We start from the raw sequence: 22740 nt of genomic DNA, 5'->3' as shown, positions 1-22740 counted from the left end.
CAGGGTTAAATAGGAAACTGGGGATCGGCTGAATTTTTAGTACGATGTCATTAACATGTCGAGCAAGTCTCCCACACGAAGAATAGGAAACTGGAGATCAGCTGAATTCTCAGTATGATGTCACTAACATGCCAAGCAAGTCTCCCACTGGAAGAATAGGAAGCTGAGGATCGGCTGAATTCTCAGTATGATGTCACTAACATGCTGAACAAGTCTCCCACAGGATGAAATAGGAAACTGGGGATCGGCTGAATTCTCAGTATGATTGCATTAACATGCCGAGCAAGTCTCCCACAGGAAGAATAGGAGACTGGGGATTGGGCTGAATTCTCAGTATGATGTCACTAACATGCTGAACAAGTCTCCCACAGGAAGAATAGGAAACTGGGGATTGGGCTGAATTCTAAATAGCTAAATTGTGACTCTAACGGACTGGGAGACATTTTTCAAATCAGCATATTTAGCTTACATTTTTGCCATTCCGATTTAGACCTGAATTTAATATTGTTGGATAGGCATTATAAATTATTTCATATTTTTTTAATACGTTTGGATAAACTTTTAGAAAGATTTTTTCAAAATATCAAAAAATTTATTATTTATAAAAAATATATCAGTATATCAAAAAATATAAAATAAAATATTGTTCAAAATATGAAATCATGTGAAAAGCCTTTCATTGTTAAAAATCAGAGTTTAGTAAAATAATAATAATTTGTACACCCTTTATGTACTGAGCAGAGCCCTCATATTCGCTGCTATGTTCCCACATTCCATGGTGACTTTCAGAATGTCCTTCTCTGCTCTGAAACATACCGGATTAGGTGCAATTACATGGCTAAAATTATAAAGCACCAAGCCATCCCAACATTGGTCATAATAGCCATAATTCTGCCTCTCGATGTGTCTGGAAAATAGAGCAACACAATGTCTTGGAAACCTGAAGGAGCAGAGGTCAAAGCTGGCTATTGTTAATGTTGCAGCATGTTCAATAAATGTAATTTTTACAGCACCAAGTGCGCCCTCTCCAATTTAATATACTGCTATATTAAACAATGAAAGCTTAGGGATTTTTCTGTAAAATGTGTGTTGTTATAAGGTGATAACCATCCCCAATTCGGAAATCTGATGGTTTCTACGGAATGCCAATTTAGATCTACATTTCTCATCTCCGCCAATCATTCAACTCATCAATTAGTGAGTAAATTCCTTGGAAGTAATATCTCGTTTGTTATTTCTTGCACCAATAAGAATTGCAGCCCTCCAAACTGTCCCTATTTCAAGGTCCTGACTTGCCACCGACGTTTTTTTTCTGTTTTGTGCTTTTTTGGATCCAGAAAGCTTAGCGTGAGTTTAGATGTACCCCGTGCTACAATCAGTGACGAGGACCACGTAGAGAGCACTGAAACTGGCTCTAGGCGCGGTCAGCCTTTAGTGGATTGTTTGGTGATTTGTGTCACCAGTCCACCCCCTTTTACTCTGTTTACCCAGAGTTTGTTTAAATAAAGGAAAAAAAGGGGATACGTGTGTTTACAGATAGAGGATTAATGATAAGACATGTCCTAATGCAAAAGGTACTAAAGACTCGTCCCATGGGCTTCAATCAAATGCAGTTAGAATCTCCGTCTATGCAAGACAGCCCAGCAGCTTACAATCTAGATTCTAGAGGGTTAATGAGACTAGATTTGTTATAATGAATAATAAGAATTGGTAAAAACACAATACATAATACAGTGATACTATCACCTATGTGGGTCATTCCACCACACACACAAAGTGCAATACAAACAAAGAATAAAAATGGTTAGAGCACACTAATATATATATACATATTACCACATTAAAACAAATGATAATCCTGAAATATAAAAAGACAGGAAAACATACATAAGGTAATATAGTTTGAATAAGATTGTATTAACAGTGGATGATCAATCTCACTCACATGTTTCTGAGCCACTAAAAATAAGCTGGCTCAGACTAAACGTGTAGAATGGACAGGTAAAGATGATTTCTGGATAAGAAGACTGACACATGTCCTTGTTCCTTTCTTTCAAATAGAATCCAGAATGCAGGATACTAATAAAGGGTTTATTGAACAATTGCACAGCAAAATAAAATCCAAATAAAAGTCCACCAAGTACCATTAGTACACGCGACGCGTTTCTGCTTTTGCCTTCTTCAAAAGTGTATGTCCATTGTGGGCTAATTCTCCATTAAATACGCTTGAAATTGACGCGCTTATTCCCGCCGATATCTGGCTCCTCCCACTTCCACTTCCAACGGTAGGACGTTTTATTTCCTTACGTCCTGTTATCTTATTCTCACGTTACCCTTCCACATTCATCATAGATGACGTCAGGGTATTCATAAAGGGAAACAGAACCGTTCTCTTTACTATCACATTGTTAATGCCCAAAACCAATATGGCGCCACAGTAGACTAGATTTGTGGTTGGTATCATTCTGATACAAATATTGCCAGGGAAATCCTAAAGTGAAGGAAATAAACATGCCTATAGTGTCCCTTTAACATTTAAATTAGTGATTCAAAGATGGTGTTGGCAGTGGCTAAGCAGTAATCTCCACAAAACTAATTCTGAATTCAACCAACTGAAACAGCCCGGCTGGACTATATGGCAAAACTAGGTGACCCGTTTCACACCCATTCCTGAAATGTGTATAAAATCTCCACTGACCGGGAAAAGAGGGTAGGATCATCATTGGATTCCACCTTCTAAAAGATGTTTGTACATGTGTGGGTGTGTGTGAATGTGTGTGCAAGTGTGTGCGTGTGTATTTGTGTGCGCGTGTGTGTGTGTGCGCGTGTGTGCGTATGTTTGTGCGCGTGTGTGGTAAACTAACAAACATGGCACAAAGCATCATTATGAGAATGAGGCAATATGGGGCATTAGGGTTCTGGATAAATTTATTCTATGTGAGTGATTTATAGCATTTGTTGGGAAACACGTCAAATAAAGAGGCGTCTACCAGAGCTTAAAAAGGCATGAAAATGATGTAGTAATACATATTCAGAAACTTTATTTTAAGAAAACAAATCTTTGTTTAACCCTATTTTCATCCTTCATTGCTAATTGGACCATAACTTATACATTGTTTGTTCTTAGCATGCCCTTAATTATCCTGACATTATTATGGGTAGAATGTGAGCTCCTAAGCCCAGGAAGTATGCTTGCAATTACTATTTTGTGTACCCTTCACTTATAATTCTGTTCTTTGTAATGCTTTGCTTACAGTAGCCTCAATGGACACCCAGAGAGTAAGGAACTATACATGTACCATACCAATCGCATTTAACCCATTGATTGAGACATCCCAATAAGTTAAATAAAGCGCCAATGTGTCAAGTTTTCTCTTTAATCTATAATTTGATTAAAAATGTAATGACTTCTTATTCATAATAAACACTTGTATTTGTAAGCTTTAAATATGCCATTTCCCATTGCTCTCTCAATATAGCTTGTAAACGCCATCACTAGTCAAAGGCAAGCAGCTGTCTCTATACTTGGATCATTAGACACATTTGAAAGCTGTGCCGAGTTCTAGGACAGTAGTTTTGCTTGCTATATAATACATTATAACATACAGAACACAATCACAACAATAAACAAATAAAATGAACATTCTGTTAATGGAATGTGAGCAGAGATGTTTGTTGATGTTCGGACTGTGTTTTTGTAGAGGTTGTTTTCTTTGTGATATATTATTCTCTTTATATTGCAATACTGAACATGACGTGCAGAGCTGCAGACAGCTGTTCCCACCATGCTTCCTGGGAGCTGACAGGCAGGGGTGAAAGAAGGAGAGGGCAATAGCCCCCCAGCTACTTAGGCGTGCAGTACCTAATGCAAATGTGTCCCATTTTCAGAGGGTTATTTTTTTTGTTAAGACGTAAATCCTGAAAAACCCATTAACCCCTTACCTTCCAGCCTAGGCTTGGTTTAGCTGTGTGTTGCTTACAAATCTAAAATTAAATAAAAACAACTGTAAAAAAAGAAAATTAAACATATCATCACCAATCCTGTGCTGATCTTCACCCAGCAGAGCAACAAATGTGTCAGCGAGTGGTTTTGGACAGCAGTAGAGCCTGCAAAGTGCTACAAAGCAATGGGGGGAAGCGTGAGTGTAATGAGACGTAATGAGGGCGCTGGACGTACATGTATACTGCAAAATTTAACCCCTTTGGGACCACTTACAGAGCCAGGCAGCTCATGAAACGTAGAGATGTGCTCATGATCCTTAAGAAGCTGATACGGCGGATATTATTTCTACTGTATTTACTCTAAGTAGCTCAATGCTTTTATTTTACCATTTTACTTTACCAAGAGTAAATATAGTAATGGCATCCCAAAGCAAACCAGCAACATGTATATAATAAAAAAATGATTCCCCATTTGTACCGATTTTCCATATGTAATAATTAGTCACATTACGCCTTACGTGCCCTAACGCTAAATCCTATTCCCAAAAATGGCAGCAGATTCCTTAGTAGTACTCATTGTCTAGGTTATCAATCCCATTTATTATATTTCTTCCATTATACATATTGCATGGTCTAATATTATTTACCTGGACATTTTGTGATCATTTTTGTAAGCTATTAGAAAGAAATGCAAAATAAAACGTATAATCTCAAAAAAATCTCTCGTTCCGTACCATGATATTTCTTTGAACAGATTATTGAATTCTGTAAATGTACTTCATTTCATTTTTCTAAACATCGATCTCGGCAGAGAAAAGGCTGATATGTGCCTATTGTACGTGCTAGATATTCATACTTAATAAAATATTACTTTCTATGTTTTGAATATGACTCTAAACACTTTGCTAATTATTTTAACTATTTCAGAAAGCACAGTTATAATCACATATTTCAATGGCTGAAAAAAGATTCAAATCCAATCAGTTCAGCCTTTCACACGTCCCACAAAATGGAAAAAAATCCCCATAGATTACCAATTATATTCTAATTTCCCCCCAGAATATCCAGGCTGTTTATAATCTGTGCAGAATCTGATAAAACAACTTCTGCAGGCAGAGAATTTGATGTTTGTATTGTTTGCATTTCTAATTATTGCTCGATGTGTTTCCATCATATTTATATGATTGTCTCTCCTTTATGGTTGCTAATTGTTTGTTTGTAAAATCTTCCTAATTTATTTTATAATTGGTGCTGCAAGATCTATTTAAAGAAACACTTAAAGCACTATAACCACAACAGCTTATTTAAGTGGGTATGGTACAAGATGCAATTCCTGTCTTGGAGACATAAGATGGTTTGATTAAAACTGAGCCTGAGCCCCAACCACGGTGAGATGAGTGTCGTCATCCCCCTTTTTGTATCCTCTTCCATTCATCACTCTTGCGGAGGAGCGGAGGCAGAGCCCTAGCTAGCGCCGAGGGACATCGGCTCTGGACTCAGGTAAGTGACAGAAGGGGTTTTTAACCCTTTCTGCACAACAGGGGGAGGGAGGGGAGGGTGCGACGCAGGGACTATAATTTCCCTTTAAGGTTCTCAAACCTGGTTGGTAAACATTTTTCTCACAATCTTCCAACATCCCATTAACTACGATCTCCGCTCATATTTTCATGTAGTGGCTCCTAAGTCACTAATTTATTGTGAGACTTTCTAATACTTGCTCTGTTACAATTTTGTTTTTCCTCTGAAAAACCTCAATAAACTCCAAAAAATAAATAAATAACAAAACTGGAAGACTGGGTCCATGGAGTCATTACACCAAAAATAAAAATATAAAAACATGAAATAGTTATAATGATTACAGTAAACTGAAGTGGTTATGGTACCAAGGTCGTCCCTTTAAGAATCTCCTTTTAAATATTGTGTGGAATGTGTTTTTTATGCATCCCTTGTTAATAGGACATCTAGTTACCTTTCTCACTGTTTCCCCTAGAAATTATATTTCCCACGAGACTAAAACAACCAGAATGTTCGCTGGGCATCGTGGTAAATGTAGTCTACGATTGCTTGGTACGCCATGGTGAGCTTTAACTATCATCGCCTTGGCTCATTAATATTTCATATGAAATATATAAATATCAGATATTCCACCGCTGCTGACAATAGATACATAGACAGTTTTCGACGTCCTCTGGATTGTTTGATGTAACATGTGACAGGAATTCTCTTAGGTAATCCCATAATCTGAAACGGAGATGCTTTCACAATCGGAAATGGAGATATTTTCACAATCTCAAACGGAGATAGTTTATTTCGAGTAAAGCAGGTTTCCTGATCTGAAGGTCCTGATTTGCCGTCTGCAGAGAAATGAACCTTTTACTTGCTGAGCCATTATCGCGGAGTCTTTTGTTCTGCGCAGAGCAGCGTGGTTATAATTTAGTGCTAATATATAGAAATGAGCGGTTCTCAGCCTAATAAATCACAGTCTGTCAGACGCTGGCACATAGCATCAATCTATTAATAATTCAGCCCACCGCCATCGATAATTAATATCGCTTCCTATGGGGCTTCAGGAAAAAAAGGAACGTTTTTAGATGTTGTTCTCTGGTGATTATACAGAAAAATGAATTCAAGAGTTAGATAGACGTACATAGGGTTAATTTAAAAAAAAAAAAAAACATTTTAAATGAGCCAAACTGACAACTGAATAGCAAACTATGAATCCATTGTCACCTGGTTATATTTCACTGTTTAGTGAACAAACACCTTCGGCCAGATGAAAGTGACGCTCAAGACCCCCACACTGGAAGATGCCCAAACTGCCTGACTTTTTATTACAATTTTAACTTTTTGATTTATTTTTGTGATTTGCTTCTGCTGGGAAGTGCTTAGTGTGTAGCCAGGAGGCCACAGATATTCTCCCTGGCTTGACTGAGAAACTTCGAAAATACCACCCACAATATTGGAATTGGCAAAGATTGCCGCAAATACGAACAATTCATTGAAAAAATATAGAAAAAAAAACAGACTGCGCCAAATAAGAAATATTAGATAATCGTATGCAGAGCTATCTATACACCATGTTATATCTAAAATTATTGTGATAATAAAGAGTCCCAGCAGGAAGTTTTGTTTTGGAGATAAGAACCTTTTCAAGCTTTTTGGAGGTCAGTCTGTTATCCTCCTTAGTGTTCAAGTAGACAAAACTTTAGTGCAGATGAGGAATTCTGCTGTTGGCGTCTCATATGAAATAAAACACAAAAGAAACCACCAATAGTGTAATCCAGTATAGACAATAAGATAAAATACACTCACAAGGAGAGAGCTTCCAATGGGCTCTCAGATAGGGCTCTGAGCGGTACAATCCCCGCTCAAGGATAAATCTGGAGCTGATGTTCACAATGTAAATGGCATATGAAAGGAATAAAACGAGATATAGTGCTCACTGTTTCAAACAATAGCACTTTTAAAAAAAATTATAAAATCTATCTCAATATTTTTCTATATAATATTGTGTATACATATATCTGTATGAGATTATCTGGTATTTCTTACTTGACGCAGTCTGTTTTTTTCTGTAATTTGTGCCTCTTGGGTTTTTAGGGTATCCAAGTAACAGACCTTATTCTGCTGCCCTTGGAGTTAGCACTGTATCTCCCCTTCTTTTTATTCCTATAATCAATTCATTATCTGACACACAAGTGGCCTATCTCTGCACCAGAATAATTGCAGAAACCCCTAAACCTTAACAACATTGTTAGTTATAAAAACGTGATGAAGGGTCTTTCCAGGGTGGACACCAGTGACATAACTGGTGTTCCTGATGAACCCATAATGAGGATGCCTACTGAAGGGGTGCATCAGCCTGGCATTGAGCTGAAGTGTTCCCTGCAGGGTCCTGGTACCCTCCGCTCGCCTATTGATGACTTGCACTAGGGACTAGTCCTTGGTGTCCCCTGATTCACACTAGGGAAATAAATCAGGACGGACAGACAGGACCCCAAAATTAGTAGTACTGCAATCCATCTTCCCCTCATATCTACAAACAAGCAAAAGAAAGGAGGTCTGCACGTATGCATTGATAAAGGGCAAGAGCCCAAAACGTTGACAAAAAAACCTTTTTGTATTCACCCGATTCCAGCACCAATCTCCCTCCGTGCTGGGTTGGTGTTCTGTCTCCTCCAACGTCATCCAATGGGGGGGAGGGAAGGTTATGTGCATGAGTGTCAGTACCACAAGTGTATTAAGCCCTCAGAATAGGAAAGCTGCTGTCGACCATTGCCGGGTTGCCTCTGGTTTCCAATTTCTCATGTTCTAGACTTTGGTTGATCTGCTAATGTGGTTAAAGGACAACGTTCACCACAAAACTATTTTTAAATGTAATAATATTATAAACAATGAGAAACTCATCTCCACTTTTAGTAAATGACAGAATCCTCCAGCCATATACATACAGCTTGGGTCAGACAGTGTTAGATATCACTCTCTATGGTCTTCCTTATTTCTGTGCTGGGAGTGAAGCCTGGAAGACCATAGAGACTAACTGTTGGTATTCAAACACTGTCTCACCCAAGGTGTGTGTATATGGCTGAGGGATATGTTAACGTTACATAAACTTCATTTAAGTAAAAAGTATTTATTTTAAACATTTGATAAAAGGATTATTATATTAAAATTAGTTTTTCAGTAAATATTGCCAGATTATGTATCCGGTATAGAATCACAAGTGCACGATTTTGCATTCTCTTCTCTAGAAACAAAGGGGCTCATTGACTAAACTCAGTGAATTTATATCCAAATGACAAAATAAAGCTTATACAGCCAAACTGTGAGCAGACTTCTCGGATTTACCTATTCAGCTTTTCTTGCTTATATTTTGCCTTTCACATTTCAATTTGCTACATTGTTACAGCTTAATGCATAAAGCACAAAGTAAGATTAAAAAACACCAAATAAAAGAGGAACAAAAGTATGTTGTTTTTAAGGCGACAGAAAGTGAGAACGATTAAAAGTCATAAACAAAGCACATTGTTTTTAGATAACCGATCAGTAATCACAATGCAGTATACACTTTATATAATGCGATATTAAAAATATACTAAATGTCTAATGTTTATAACAAAGTCTGTTTAACGCAGACAGAATACAGTTTTTTATAGATTCTGCCGGAGAGTGACACAAGTCAGAAGGCGACTTCGAGAGAAGTGAAAACGAGAAACAAGTGATGAAGTAATGAGTCATCTCTAAGGCTTCGCTAAACTGTGTGACCGTCCTTCATTGTGTCACTCCCCCTGTAAATCCTGTGTCTTTGTATTTATAAATAAATTGAGAAACATAAAATAGAATCCTAAGAATTAAACACAGACAGGGTTATTCAATAAAGTGAGAATTTAAAGTGAATTCAAAGACAATTTCACATTTAGTTGAGTTGTCTTTGAATTCACTTTAATTGCTAAATGAAATATAGTTAAAGTTGATGACAGAAAATAAAAATGTGTGGGTCACTGTTTAGTAATATAAATATTTTGATATATTTTATGGATATATATTTTCACCTTACAAATTACATGTTTGAGATCAGTTGTTCTTAGCCCTACTTATAGGAACCCTCATTGCATATATTATATTGGGATGACAACCAATTGTTCAATTTAAAATTAATTCACTGACCTCGATATTCAAGTGTAATTGAATTAACATTAAAGTAAATTTATCAAAACACATTAATGAGATTGGTTTCAGTGTCAGAAGGGTCTCACTGCACATGGGAAGGCAATGCCAAAAGAGAGATCCACTCCTTGTGGCCAGTGATTCGATAGATAATGATGTGCCTTTTCCAAATACGGGGGCACCAGAAATAGGACAGAGAACCAAATTTTGGTCCTGATCAAGGATTTAAGGATCATCATATTAAATATTTACCCAAGTCCTTCTCCACCAGTCCTGTGCAAAGCTCAGTACAAGTATAACCCAAGAGCATTGTCTCAAGACATCAATATTGGTCTGACCTGCAATTCATGCAAATTAGGGTCAAATTCTGAGCCAAAATATATCCAAACCACAAACAAAACGTTCAGGGCCGAACATGTCTGTTTTGGCTAGGGGTCAGTTACTAAATGTTAATTTTATTCACAGATAAATATATTATTGTTCTGCACCTCCTATTTTCCCATCTATTGGTAACCTTTTCTCACTTGATCTGTCAACCAACTGGCTGTTGGATGCTCCTATCAGTGTGCTGTAAAGTATATAAATACTATTTATATTTTATATATATATATTTATCTATTTATATATTGCTGTTCACTGATTGGCCAATTTTTGCACCCTTTTGGTTGATCTAAATTGTTTCTCTGAATTTATTGCATGGATGATATTCTGACGAGCTGAACCACCAGATTGACGGCTTTTGAACAACCTGTATTAATACCCCTGCCATGCACAAGTCTAACACATACCAACTGCCCCTATTTTGGGCTTTAATCCCTTTATCCCTCTTATCAATCCTAATGTCCTTCTCTAGGAGCTCCAATCTAAAAGGAATAAGCGGTGTAATTAAAATACTTTGTATTTGTTCAAAGTTCCATTTTCAATTATTATTAATTATCGGAATTAATAGAAAGCTCTACATGAGTCTATATAGTAGAGTAATAATATATATATTGCCCTGGCATTCTATGGCTTATTCTAGGCTGACTGGTTAGGTCCATAAACAGATAACATACCGGTTGTGTAAAAATGTCCTCCTCTGCTAATAAAAGTATTAACCCTGTTTAATGACCGAGGAGGAATTAGCTTCTTTTATAAATAAAAAGGATCGGAATTACTTTATTGAGCACGGCTTTTCAAGAGGAATTCTGGGACTAACGTGGGAATGAATTAAACAGGCGTAGCAAATCCACTCAGCGCTGCCTCGGTATACAGAGCATTTCACAGAGTTTATTCAGAGAATCAATACTGACTTTCACAGAAATATTAATGCAGTATCTAAATAGCATCTTATTACCGCCGTGACACCGGTGTGACTCATTCTATAACAACCACAAAGTCACAGAGTTATTTAGATAGACCGACGGAAAGACCAGGTTAATATCCCTTTATTATGATTATTATTTGTATAGTGCCAACATATTCTACAGCGCTGTACAATGATAGAATGGGGATATTTGGCAACTAAATGACACACAGAGACAAGACGTGACGAAAACTGCTCAACAATTTTACAATCTATGATTTATAAATACATTTTTATTCGCAAGTAACAATATTGTTTACATGGTTACGTGCCCTTTAGTCATATACACCTTTTTATCCATTTTACATATATATATATATATATATATATATATATATTAGCAAGTTTAAGAATATCCGATAAAAAGGGTAAATAAACATCCCGTCTATGTCTATAAACACTGATTTTCTAGTTTTGGATCATGTTTAATCTGGCAGAGGTCCAAGACAGATCTAAGACCATCACAGTTTGAGCCTCTCGTTTGACCCGGCTATCTCTTTAATCTTGAGCCACGAGGAACACCCAGGGATTCCTAAAGCGGAATGTTCTACGAGCTCTGAACTTGGCTGCCAGCCCAGCACACAGAACCGCGGCGTACCCAGTGATCTGGTCTGCATTCCGCAAGCTGTGCTCAGCTGCTGGTTCATATCCAGGACAGGACTGGCCCAGGACATGTTTCAGAATTAGGACTTCCAGGGAGACATTTTGTACACTAAGCCAAGAATTGTGGAGAACTGACAACAATTGTAACTATATGGCTGCTATAGCTCAGAAAAAAACTAAACAAAAAACCTCCAATTCGGCTACTTTTGCAGCTCTGAAATTGTTATGTGAAATGTGCAATAGTCTGGCTATTTCTCCATAATTCAATAATATAATATAATATAATAAAGTAATCCCAATGTCAGCGTTAAAGAAATCAAGGAACAATTCTACTCATAGATTTCAATGTAATTAGACAAGTTAAAATTTGGAAAATAAACTCTGGGTGAATGATGATTTTACTACGATATTTTATAAGCCAATTTCTGAAATACAAATATGGACGTTGCTTGGCAGCCATTTTGTAAACAGTGCATGTATATGTAACAATATACGGTGTAATACATTCTGCCACTAAAGCAGAGACAGAGACTCCAAGGTTTTGGAGGGCTCACTGAGGTAATGGGGTTCAGAATTACTAATAATGCTACAGACTAATACTACAGTATATGATGTGTTACAGACATACTTCACCCATTGATCTAATTTTCCCAATTCCCTAATTTTTCAAATTCTCAAATGTTCTCCTAATTCTCTAATTTTCCCAATTCCTTATTTCCCTATCCTCTAATTTTCCCTATTCTCTAATTTTCTCATAAATCTGTAATTTTCCCAATTCCCTAATTTTCTCCTAATTCTGTGATTTTCCCAATTCTCTAATTTTCCCAATTCCCTAATTTTCTCCTAATTCTCTTATTTTCCTAATTCTCAGATTTTCTCCTAATTCTCAGATTTTCTCCTAATTCTCTGATTTTCCTAATTCTCTGATTTTCTCCTAATTCTCTGAATTTCCCAATTCCTTATTTCCCGATTCTCTAATTTTCTCCTAAGTCTGTAATTTTCCCAATTCCCTATCCTCTAATTTTTACTATTCTCTAATTTTCTCATAAATCTGTAATTTTCCCAATTCCCTAATTTTCTCCTAATTCTCTGATTTTCCTAATTCTCTGATTTTCTCCTAATTCTCTGATTTTCCTAATTCTCTGATTTTCTCCTAATTCTCTGATTTTCCCAATTCCTTATTTCCCGATTCTCTAATTTTCTCCTAATTCTGTAATTTTCCCAATTCCCTATCCTCTAATTTTTCCTATTCTCTAATTTTCTCATAAATCTGTAATTTTCCCAATTCCCTAATTTTCTCCTGATTCTCTGATTTTCTCCTAATTCTCTGATTTTCCTAATTCTCTGATTTTCTCCTAATTCTCTGATTTTCCCAATTCCGTATTTGCCCTGATGTGATTTGTCCAGCAGAGACTCATTATGCCGTGTAGCTGATATTTGTACATAGATGCAAACATTGTATAGTGCTGACCTAGGCGGTGATGGGACTCAGCATATTGGATGACATCACAGATGCTTGGGCTGATATTTTAGGAAATGATATAAACGCAGAGCTGAAGTGATGTGAAAACAAAGTTCGTCAGAATGTAAAAAACAAATCGACTAAGTTTAAAATCGTTTTCCAAATGATTTATTTTATCCTAATGTTTGCCACACAATGAGTCCCCCAAACTTGCTAATTAGTAAATATTTGTGAAATATATTATTAGCATGTGGCTTAGGCCATTTCCGCAGTGAGATCTACATGTCCCTAGTCGGTGCATGTCAATTCAGAAAGGGCAGTGAAAAGGATAGACTAGCGGATAGACTGTTACATAATAACAACGTCATGTGATATAATAACTGTCACAACTACGCTGAATGGAGAACTCCAATATACTCTTATTCTCTTTTGTTCGGCTGTCAGTATGCCCAGCTCGTTTACCGAACCCCCTCGCTGTGTGGCCCTTTGTTCACACCTTCATAATCACCGACCACCACTGGCTGTTAACCACAAACTGGTTACTGGTTCAAATGCTCTACTTGTATGGCCATTTTGTCTCCCGAATGAGGGCATGCGTTTTTTTTTTTGGATACGCGTCCCTGCAAATGCCTGGGAAACAGGTACTGCTGCCCATCCAACTTCCCGAACAGTTAGGAGAACGGTGTTTGGGAGGCAGAAACTACCCAACAGGGGGAGCATTCATATCCTGACAGCCAGGGGATGGATTCATCACTGTTCATGCGAGAACCCCCGAAAGATGACCGGTCGTTGCCTTGTTTTTTCTGGAACTGTTTTGGGTCAAACCTTCATTCGAATGGCGTTCCCGAACCACCTAAGGGATCTGAGTGATATTTTGGCAAACTGTGAACTCAGATCCAAGCTATTCAGTGATTTGACTTGCATGGGGTTCTGAAGTAATTAAAATGTATTTTTGGGATGTTTTAAAATATTGTAGATTTTTCTGTACCCGAGATATAATGTAGTTATAGCATTTTTTCACGTAATTATCTCTCAGGCACAGAGGATCTTGGGAAGAAAAGCCCTGTAATTGTGACTTAGAAACGCCATGCTAGGGGCAATTTATAAAAGCCGTTTGTGGCAGGAATTAAACCAGTTGTATTCCCAGAGCTGTGTGTCGTCCAGTTACTGGGGAGGAGGTGGGATATTTCTTTGGCGTTTTTCTTGTTCCTGGTTGTACTTTTGTGGATCCAGCAGAGAAGAGTCCCTGCTAGGACTAGGGCTCCGCTACAAATACCACCGCCTTCGACAGATGGACAGACAGACTGAAAGATAGACAGACAGACAGACCAAGAGATAGACAGACAGACAGACCAAGAGATAGACAGACAGACAGACAGACAGGCAGGAAGCAGACAGACAAATAGATTTTGCATGGATAAAGCCTTGAGCCAAGCAAGAGCATCTAATAATGCAGTGAACTTTATCACATATGTCTTCACAAACAGGATAAGAGAAGAGTGCTACAAAACTGGGACTGTTGGCAAGTATGCTTTCATTTGATTACTAGATATTGTTTACATTGAAATCCCATGCAAAGGGTTAATAGAAATGTCAGGTAGCCCATGGGTTGCCCTAAAGCAATTGTTGAACTACAACTCTCAAGACGCTCTGTTAGAATGAATTTGTTTATACATTAATTTAGGCACAGAGAATGGGGAAATGTCACAGATTTCTCGGGCTGACCTTTAGTTTCACGCTCCACATTCATTATTTATTTTTATTTTTTTTACTTAAAATGTTTTTAATTTTAACTACATTTCAAGGAAAGAAAGAATCATAGATGCAATCATTTTGAGAGACCATAAAGGTTAAATAAAATTAATCTGTCAGTTCACGGTCTAATGTTGCTTAACCCCTTAAGGACACATGACATGTGTGACATGTCATGAATCCCTTTTATTCCAGAAGTTTGGTCCTTAAGGGGTTAAAAACGTCCTCTTAAATCAAAAACAGAATTTGAACAGATTTTTGCTAATATCACTAAAAACATTATTTTAATATTGCTATGTTATATATGGCGTGTCTGTGTATGAGTGCGTGTGTATGTGTGTGTATGTGTCTTTGTATGTGCATGTAAACACCACTATATAAACATGCACTCACACACCAAGATGTATATTTTGTCTTTTGTCACATGAATCCACGTTACACACAATGATTTCTTAGATATAAACCTGGTGACCACTGGGCTCTCTAGAGAGCCCACGCTTTCTATTCCAATTATCTGTTAATATGTAATGGATCTCCTCGGTATACAGTGTGCAGATTTGATCCATATGATAATTTGGCTAATGCAGGGCAGACGCATCTTCTTTGATTAGAGGACAAACGCTAGTGCACCCAATTTTCATAATCGATTCTAACGGATCTCAAATGGAATAAGCTGGGCAGATGTTAATAGGAAATCAGAGGACATTATTCATAATCTACAAGTTTGCAGTAGTAAATATGAACAAATTCTAATGTGTAAGTATTGTAAAAGAAAAACAACATCTGGTAATGATGGTTAATGTCATGACAGTCAAAGAAGAACCGTTTTATTTAGATAACCGACATTATTTCCTCACCCCAATAAACTCTGTGAAATGTGCAGTAGGGGGTAAGTATAAAACATATTACGCTGCAAGCATTTATCTTCCTCATCTTCTTCACTCATGGAGAATCATGGGGCATTGTAAATTAGCATCAGATGCCAAGCTGTGCCAGTTCAGCCTTGCACTTTAGACAAATCCACACTTTTTTAACTATAATTTTCCAATAAAACACATCTAATGGGCGACTTTGAGTTATCTATCAACCATAATCCTCACAGTGACAATTCCTCTATAGATATATTTAATATCAGGAATTACATGATTTAGCAGTAATGAAACTAGAAGACATATTTTTTAAAAATCAATTAGCGAGTGTACCAACATTGGAAAATATCAAATCAGGATGAGTGGAGCGTGGGAGCAAATAATCTTTAGGGGAGGCATGACAGTAACACAATGCGCATTAAAGGAGCACCATAAGGTTAGGAACACAAACATATATTTCTGACCCTATAGTGTTAAAACCACCATCTAGCCCCCCTGGGCCACCCTAAATATAGCAAAATCTTACTTGTATTCAAGCCTGAAGCTGCTGGCTCTGCCCCTGTCTGCCTCAGAATAGCAAGCTGCCTGCTGACATCATCAGAAGTGATGTTCTGAGCCTATCACAGTGCTTCCCCATAGGATTGGCTGAGACTGACAAAGAGGCAGATCAGGGGCAGAGCCAGCACAAGTCAAACACAGCCCTGGCCAATCAGCATCTCCTCATAGAGATACATTGAATCAATGAATCTCTATGAGGAAAGTTCAGTCTCTGCATGCAGAGGGAGGAGACACTGAATGTTTGGATGCATTTTAGGCAGCCATGACCCAGGAAGGATCTCTAACAGCCATCTGAGGAGTGGCCAATGGAGGTATCCCTAGGCTGTAATGTAAACACAGCATTTTCTCTGAAAAGACAGTGTTTACAGCAAAAAGCCTGAAGGGAATGATTCTACTCACCACAACAAATTCAATAATCTGTAGTTGTTCTGGTGACTATAGTGTCCCTATAATGAGCATTGGTGGCCTATGGGAAGAGACAATATAAGCTCAGCATTCATGTGTCCCAGATTTTGGTAGGAAACCATAGCTGACTACTGGGCTGCATTGCTGTGCATTTCTGCGTGCACGATTTTGTTTTTAGTGATTGGAACAACGATACATGAATCCAGCTCAGGACTGTCCAGTTCAATTCAGAACATTTGGCCGGTACAAAAAGTATCAATTTAGGACTGTATCATCGGATTCAGGATAGTTGGAAGGTACAATTTAATATGAGGTGAGATTTCAGTTAGGTGATACATTTCTAAAAAAATAGACGTATTTAGTCACTCATGCAGATCTGCACTATTAATAAATGAGTGATTATAGCTCAAAATGCATTCTTATCCAACCATTGATTAAAAAGCTTCCTTTCTGCTCTCTGGGCTACACTTGAGTCTGAAGAAAGTAGGTTTCTGCTAATAAGGGAGGAAGGCTGTCCTTTGGTAAATGAAAGACAAGTGGGATTCTGTCTCTGTTCTATGCTATGTATACACTAACCGTGAACTCGGCCATAGAGACGTCCTTGGAGAAGAGGTGAATGCAGAGAACATTCTGTTGCTAATGTCAAAATACACCGAAATACAATAGGTTTTAGAATGATGGCACAGGTGCCTAAGATTTGAAAGTTCAGTAAATATCTGCTATCACATGCTTTCAATAAAAAAAAAAAATCTGGAGTGTTGCTAATTCCTGATTTACCTCGCTCACAGAGAGCCAATCGCAATGTATCTTTGGTTCTCGATATGTGAAGGGTATGATATCACAATGTACTAAATCACGGAGCATCTGAGGCTAAATTAACATTACTGCAATTCACACGTTTACATTTTTCAGAGTTTTGAATCCAATTCAATAAAATATCTATGGCTCGTGTCACAATACTTCTTTAAGATCACAATAGACAGTATAGAATAGTAACAGAAATCGCAGTCCTTGGTATAAAGCAGTACTGATACTTTGTTTAAAACACAATAGACACAATAGACAGTATAGGTATAAGGATAAAGATAGGCGTAACGCTATCCTAACTACAGACAATGCCAGGCACTAATGAAAGTATTTAGAAAATTGGGCAGACTAGATGGGCCGAATGGTTCTTGTCTGCCATCACATTCTATGTTGTTCTATAGTGGCTGATAAAAAAATACCTCGTGTATGTATTCAAAGACTATTATTAATAAAGGCACAGACAAGGCAATATATGTAAATTAACATATTTTTCCATATATATACAGCACCATCAAATTGGGTCATTATGCATATTTTGTAAGTCACGTTTCAGTTGTACACTTCCCCTTTCATTACAAACGTTCACAATTTTATTTCAAAGCCCAGTTTGAGGTCAGTGGGGGATCAGCTGTTGCTGCATGTTCACACTAGGAATCTTGATCACAGGATCTGGTACAGGGGTGTTCAGTGCACCCATCGAGGCGTTATGCTTTGTATGAAGAGCAGCTCTGCAGGGAGTGATGGGATAACCAAGCAGGTATATTTTAATCCATACCCTGACATTGTATAGATTATATAAATCCTGAACGTGTACCTTGTATCCACCTGGTCCATTACACATGTCAAATTCCATTCTAAATTCCTGATGATTCCTACTTCAGATATAAAGTTACCTTAAATTGGATGCATTAATGGTATCAACAGCTAGTTAGTAATTTAGTGCAACATCTTGTGACAGCTTGCACAGAATATTTTTATTATAATCCACATTTTTATATAAAAACATGTTCTTAGAATATTGAACACAATTATTCAGGACGATAAGATTTCACAGAGATTTAATTTAATATTAATTTAATATGGCCCCCTGCCCAAGAGGGGGTGTGATTATGCTGTTATGATTTCAAAACCAAGAGAGATTATAAAAACTAACGCTGTGACACTTAAAGGTTAATGTGGGTTTTACATCAGTTTTTACGAGAGAGAGTGGGTGAGGAGGTATTTTTCATCAGCCAAATGCAACCACATAAATCCAAACATTTCAAACAGAACTTTAATTTGAGAGGTGTGACTAGGTGTGGGGCTGTTATTGGTGTAAGTGGGGGTGTAGCCAGGGGAAGGGCTGTTCTTGATGTGAGTGGGGGACAGAGGGATTTGGGCGCAAAATAGTGACTGCCCTTCTAAATAGGGACACTTGGAAAGTAGGCAACCAAAAACACATCACAGGCCATAAGATCGTATTTCCCAAAATTCAGAGGTATAGAGGGAGACAGTATGTCTGAAGTGAGTGGGCTAGTTACACAGTAAATGCTATTGTTGATGTGATAGGGCCTTATAAACTTTACCTGTCGTGGTGCTCATAATTTATGCTCATTTTAAAGAGCATAACATTCCATCTCTACATCATTCTAGCAGAATTCATAGCAAATTTATAGGTTTGTAGATATTTTGAATGTAAGTTAAAATTCCTCATCTCTTGTCAACCATTTCTCGAAATAACCTTCTACAATGGTGAGATAGCTTCTAAAATGGTGGGGGAAGTTCTACAATGGTGGGGTATGGTCTATAATGGTGGGGTATGTTCTATAATGGTGGGGTATGTTCTATAATGGTGGGGTATGTTCTACAATGGTGGGGTATGTTCTATAATGGTGGGGTATGGTCTATAATGGTGGGGTATGTTCTACAATGGTGGGGTATGGTCTATAATGGTGGGGTATGGTCTATAATGGTGGGGTATGTTCTACAATGGTGGGGTATGGTCTATAATGGTGGGGTATGTTCTATAATGGTGGGGTATGTTCTATAATGGTGGGGTATGGTCTATAATGGTGGGGGAAGTTCTACAATGGTGGGGTATGGTCTATAATGGTGGGGTATGGTCTATAATGGTGGGGTATGGTCTATAATGGTGGGGTATGGTCTATAATGGTGGGGTATGTTCTATAATGGTGGGGTATGTTCTACAATGGTGGGGTTTGTTCTACAATAGTGAGATAGCTTCTATAATGATGAAATTGCTTCTATAATGGTGAGATAGCTCCCCAGAGAGGGCCAATCATGTTTAAGCAGGGTAGGAGGCAGGTGAAGCTGTGGTATGGGTGTCACATTATGTAAAACCCATAAAGATGGCATGATAGAGATAGGAGGTCAATATACTCTACATTCCTCATGAATATGTTCGATATACCATTGTGAAGTAATCATTGCTATATTCATTGATTACTGAGACTACGGGTTTACAGTGAATCTGTCCTGACAAGTTCCACAATAAGCGACTTTTTATGGGTAGTTTTAGTAGCGTGAGTATATCTATTGTATGCCAGTCATGGGATATGGGTTATCACACTACACTGTAAGAGAAAGTAACAAAACTCTAATACACAGCCAACAGACACAGTACAGTAATATAACATGAAATCCTCAATATGAGAGAGAGTTGATACCTTCTTTGAAATCACAACAGGCAGTACAGGAGAGTAATATAACATGTAATCCTAAATATGAGAGAGTACTGGTACCTTTAAACAGTACAGAAGAGTAACACACCGTGTCACCCTCAGGATAACAGAGTATTGCTACTTTCTTTAACATCACAATAGATAGTACAGAATGGCAACATGCTACAAAACCACTAATATTGACCAAAATACAGAAGCCAGCAGCATAAGGTGCTGGGAATATGCCACAGAACCTCGCAAGGAACAGAACGATGCCTGTCCTGCGTCGAACCACATCAAGTGAGGCTGAACTGGCCATGCGGCCTAAACCGGAGCGGAGCCTAAAGCCTAGGAGAGGCGGCCGATCTCCTGGCGTGGGACCCGCATGCAAACGGGAAACACACTCTGTATTAGAGAGTAATATAAACATGCTGTCCCTAGTATTTGAGAGTAATATTACATGTTGTCTATAGTATAAGAGAGTACTGGTACTTTGGAAGAGTAATATAACATGCTGTCCCTAATATTAACGAGTAATATTACATGTTGTCCCTAGTATTAGAGAGTAATATAACATGCTGTCCCTAGTATATGAGAGTACTGGTACTTTGGAAGAGTAATATAAACACGCTGTCCCTAGTATTAGAGAGTAATATAAACACGCTGTCCCTAGTATTTGAGAGTAATATTACATGTTTTCTATAGTATAAGAGAGTACTGGTACTTTGGAAGAGTAATATAACACGCTGTTCCTAGTATACGAGAGTAATATATACACGCTGTCCCTAGTATTAGAGAGTAATATAAACACGCTGTCCCTAGTATTAGAGAGTAATTTAACACGCTGTCCCTAGTATTAGAGAGTAATATAAACACGCTGTCCCTAGTATTAGAGAGTAATTTAACACGCTGTCCCTAGTATTAGAGAGTAATATAAACACGCTGTCCCTAGTATTTGAGAGTAATATTACATGTTGTCTATAGTATAAGAGAGTACTGGTACTTTGGAAGAGTAATATAAACACGCTGGTACTCCTTATGGAATCACAATAGACAGAGGTAATGGAGTAACAGATCCTTCCTGTCCTGGGATGGGGAGTATAGAGGAGTATGTATTCCTGGAATCAATGCACTCTTCGAGTAATGTCTATTCGGTCGGGGAGTATTTACCATCTCTATAAAACATTGCTAGGGTTTATTCACTAAGTAGTGAATTGTGATGAATTGAGAACAAAATCACAAAATTACAGTAGGAACAGCCGAGACCTGACTTAACTGAATTGCAGAATCTTTCCAAAACAGCTATTGTGGCCTAGAATTTATCATTTTCAGTGACCGTAATTCTCAGTTTAGTCAATAAACCCCCACTGTGCCAGATACTGGGGAGATGGGTTCAAGTTTTACCCTCTGCCTGTGCCAAGCAATACCCAGAAACATGACACTCCATCTGACAGAACAAAGGCTGGCTCTCCTGTCCTGCACCCAAATCATTCATCAGACACATGTCACTCACAGAACCTCAAATACACAATCATGGGGGGGCAGCACCCCAAAGGGGACCCTCTGTCCACCAGGCACCTTGCAATATCCCATAATAACACAAAGAGACAGCACAGGTAATGGGAGAGGATTGTGTGTTATATCAGAGATGACATTGTATCAGCTTCTTGTTACTACCAATAGTGTCCAAATTATATATAATAATATGAAACAAGGAAACATTTACAGAATAAAAGTAACGCTGTGAGTTAACCTATTGAGTGCCAGTATTCACAGGGCTGTGGCATTTAAAGTCTAAACGCTAATTAAAGCAAATTGCAATCACAATAAATCACTCCATAAATAAAAGAAAGAGAAAGCTGTAATAAAGACTGGTACTTACCCCCAGGCGCCTGCTGCGAATCCTCACATAGCCCTGCTTCAATATGTCATTAAAATTAGACCCCATTCCCCAGCAATGGGGGTCCCCCAGGCTGGAGTGAATGGAGAGCTGTGTTAAAGTTGGTCTGGTTCTATAGGAGGCGGTATAGCAAATCCCAGCAGTAAGGCTGTAAAAGGCACATCACTGGGTCCCAGAGACCCGATCCATGCTGCTTTCCTTTTTAAATCCACTTTGCAAGGAAAGTGTAATGTGAGCAGAGAGCTGAACAAATAGGCTGGAGCAGCCTCCATCAGCTGACAGCGCAGGCTGTGTACATACTGAGCTGTACCATTGTGGAGGGATGCAGGGGATGCTGCTCTATCCTAGACTGGTACCCAGCCCCAGCATCCTCCCTGCCTCCCTGCCTCCCTGATGGTTGCAAGCATGTGTAACACAGCAGACACTTGTATCTGCTGCAATTAGCATAGGGGAAAGCAAACAATTATATCTCTAGAAAGGTCAGTGCAGAATGTCTCACAGCCTCTGGGCATCTCAGCCCTTTCTGATGCTCTGTGGATGGATTGCTTTACACAAGAGACAGGCTGTGGGTGGTGGGAGGGAGGGGGTTAAACAAAGAGGTTTATTCACTAATCATAGAATTGGGAAATATTGTCAAAGGGAATTGGATTTCAAGTGGTAGAAAATCCTGCCATTACCAGCTATTCTTCTGGCGGATGTCGTTGTGCCTACATGTCGCAATGCTCTAGATAGTTTTAGTAAATATCGTTAAGATTAATTGCTGTGTTGCC

General features: G+C 38.2%; 1 protein-coding gene across 1 annotated transcript in view; it reads right to left on the bottom strand.

Moving 5' to 3' along the window:
• The window catches only part of DOK5 (docking protein 5), a 188558-nt gene extending 166286 nt beyond the window's left edge, over positions 1 to 22272 (bottom strand). Inside the window, exon 1 of the mRNA XM_063425686.1 lies at positions 21953 to 22272. Within this exon, the coding sequence (XP_063281756.1) occupies positions 21953 to 22018 (66 nt within the window). The 5' untranslated portion in view covers positions 22019 to 22272. The remainder of the gene's footprint in view (positions 1 to 21952) is intronic.
• Between the last annotated feature and the right edge of the window lie 468 nt (positions 22273 to 22740).

Source organism: Pelobates fuscus, chromosome 6, assembly GCF_036172605.1.
Source record: "Pelobates fuscus isolate aPelFus1 chromosome 6, aPelFus1.pri, whole genome shotgun sequence".
Lineage (NCBI taxonomy): Eukaryota > Metazoa > Chordata > Amphibia > Anura > Pelobatidae > Pelobates > Pelobates fuscus.
The sequence above is the reverse complement of the archived record's forward strand: the minus strand, read 5'-3'. Positions and strand labels throughout refer to the sequence as shown.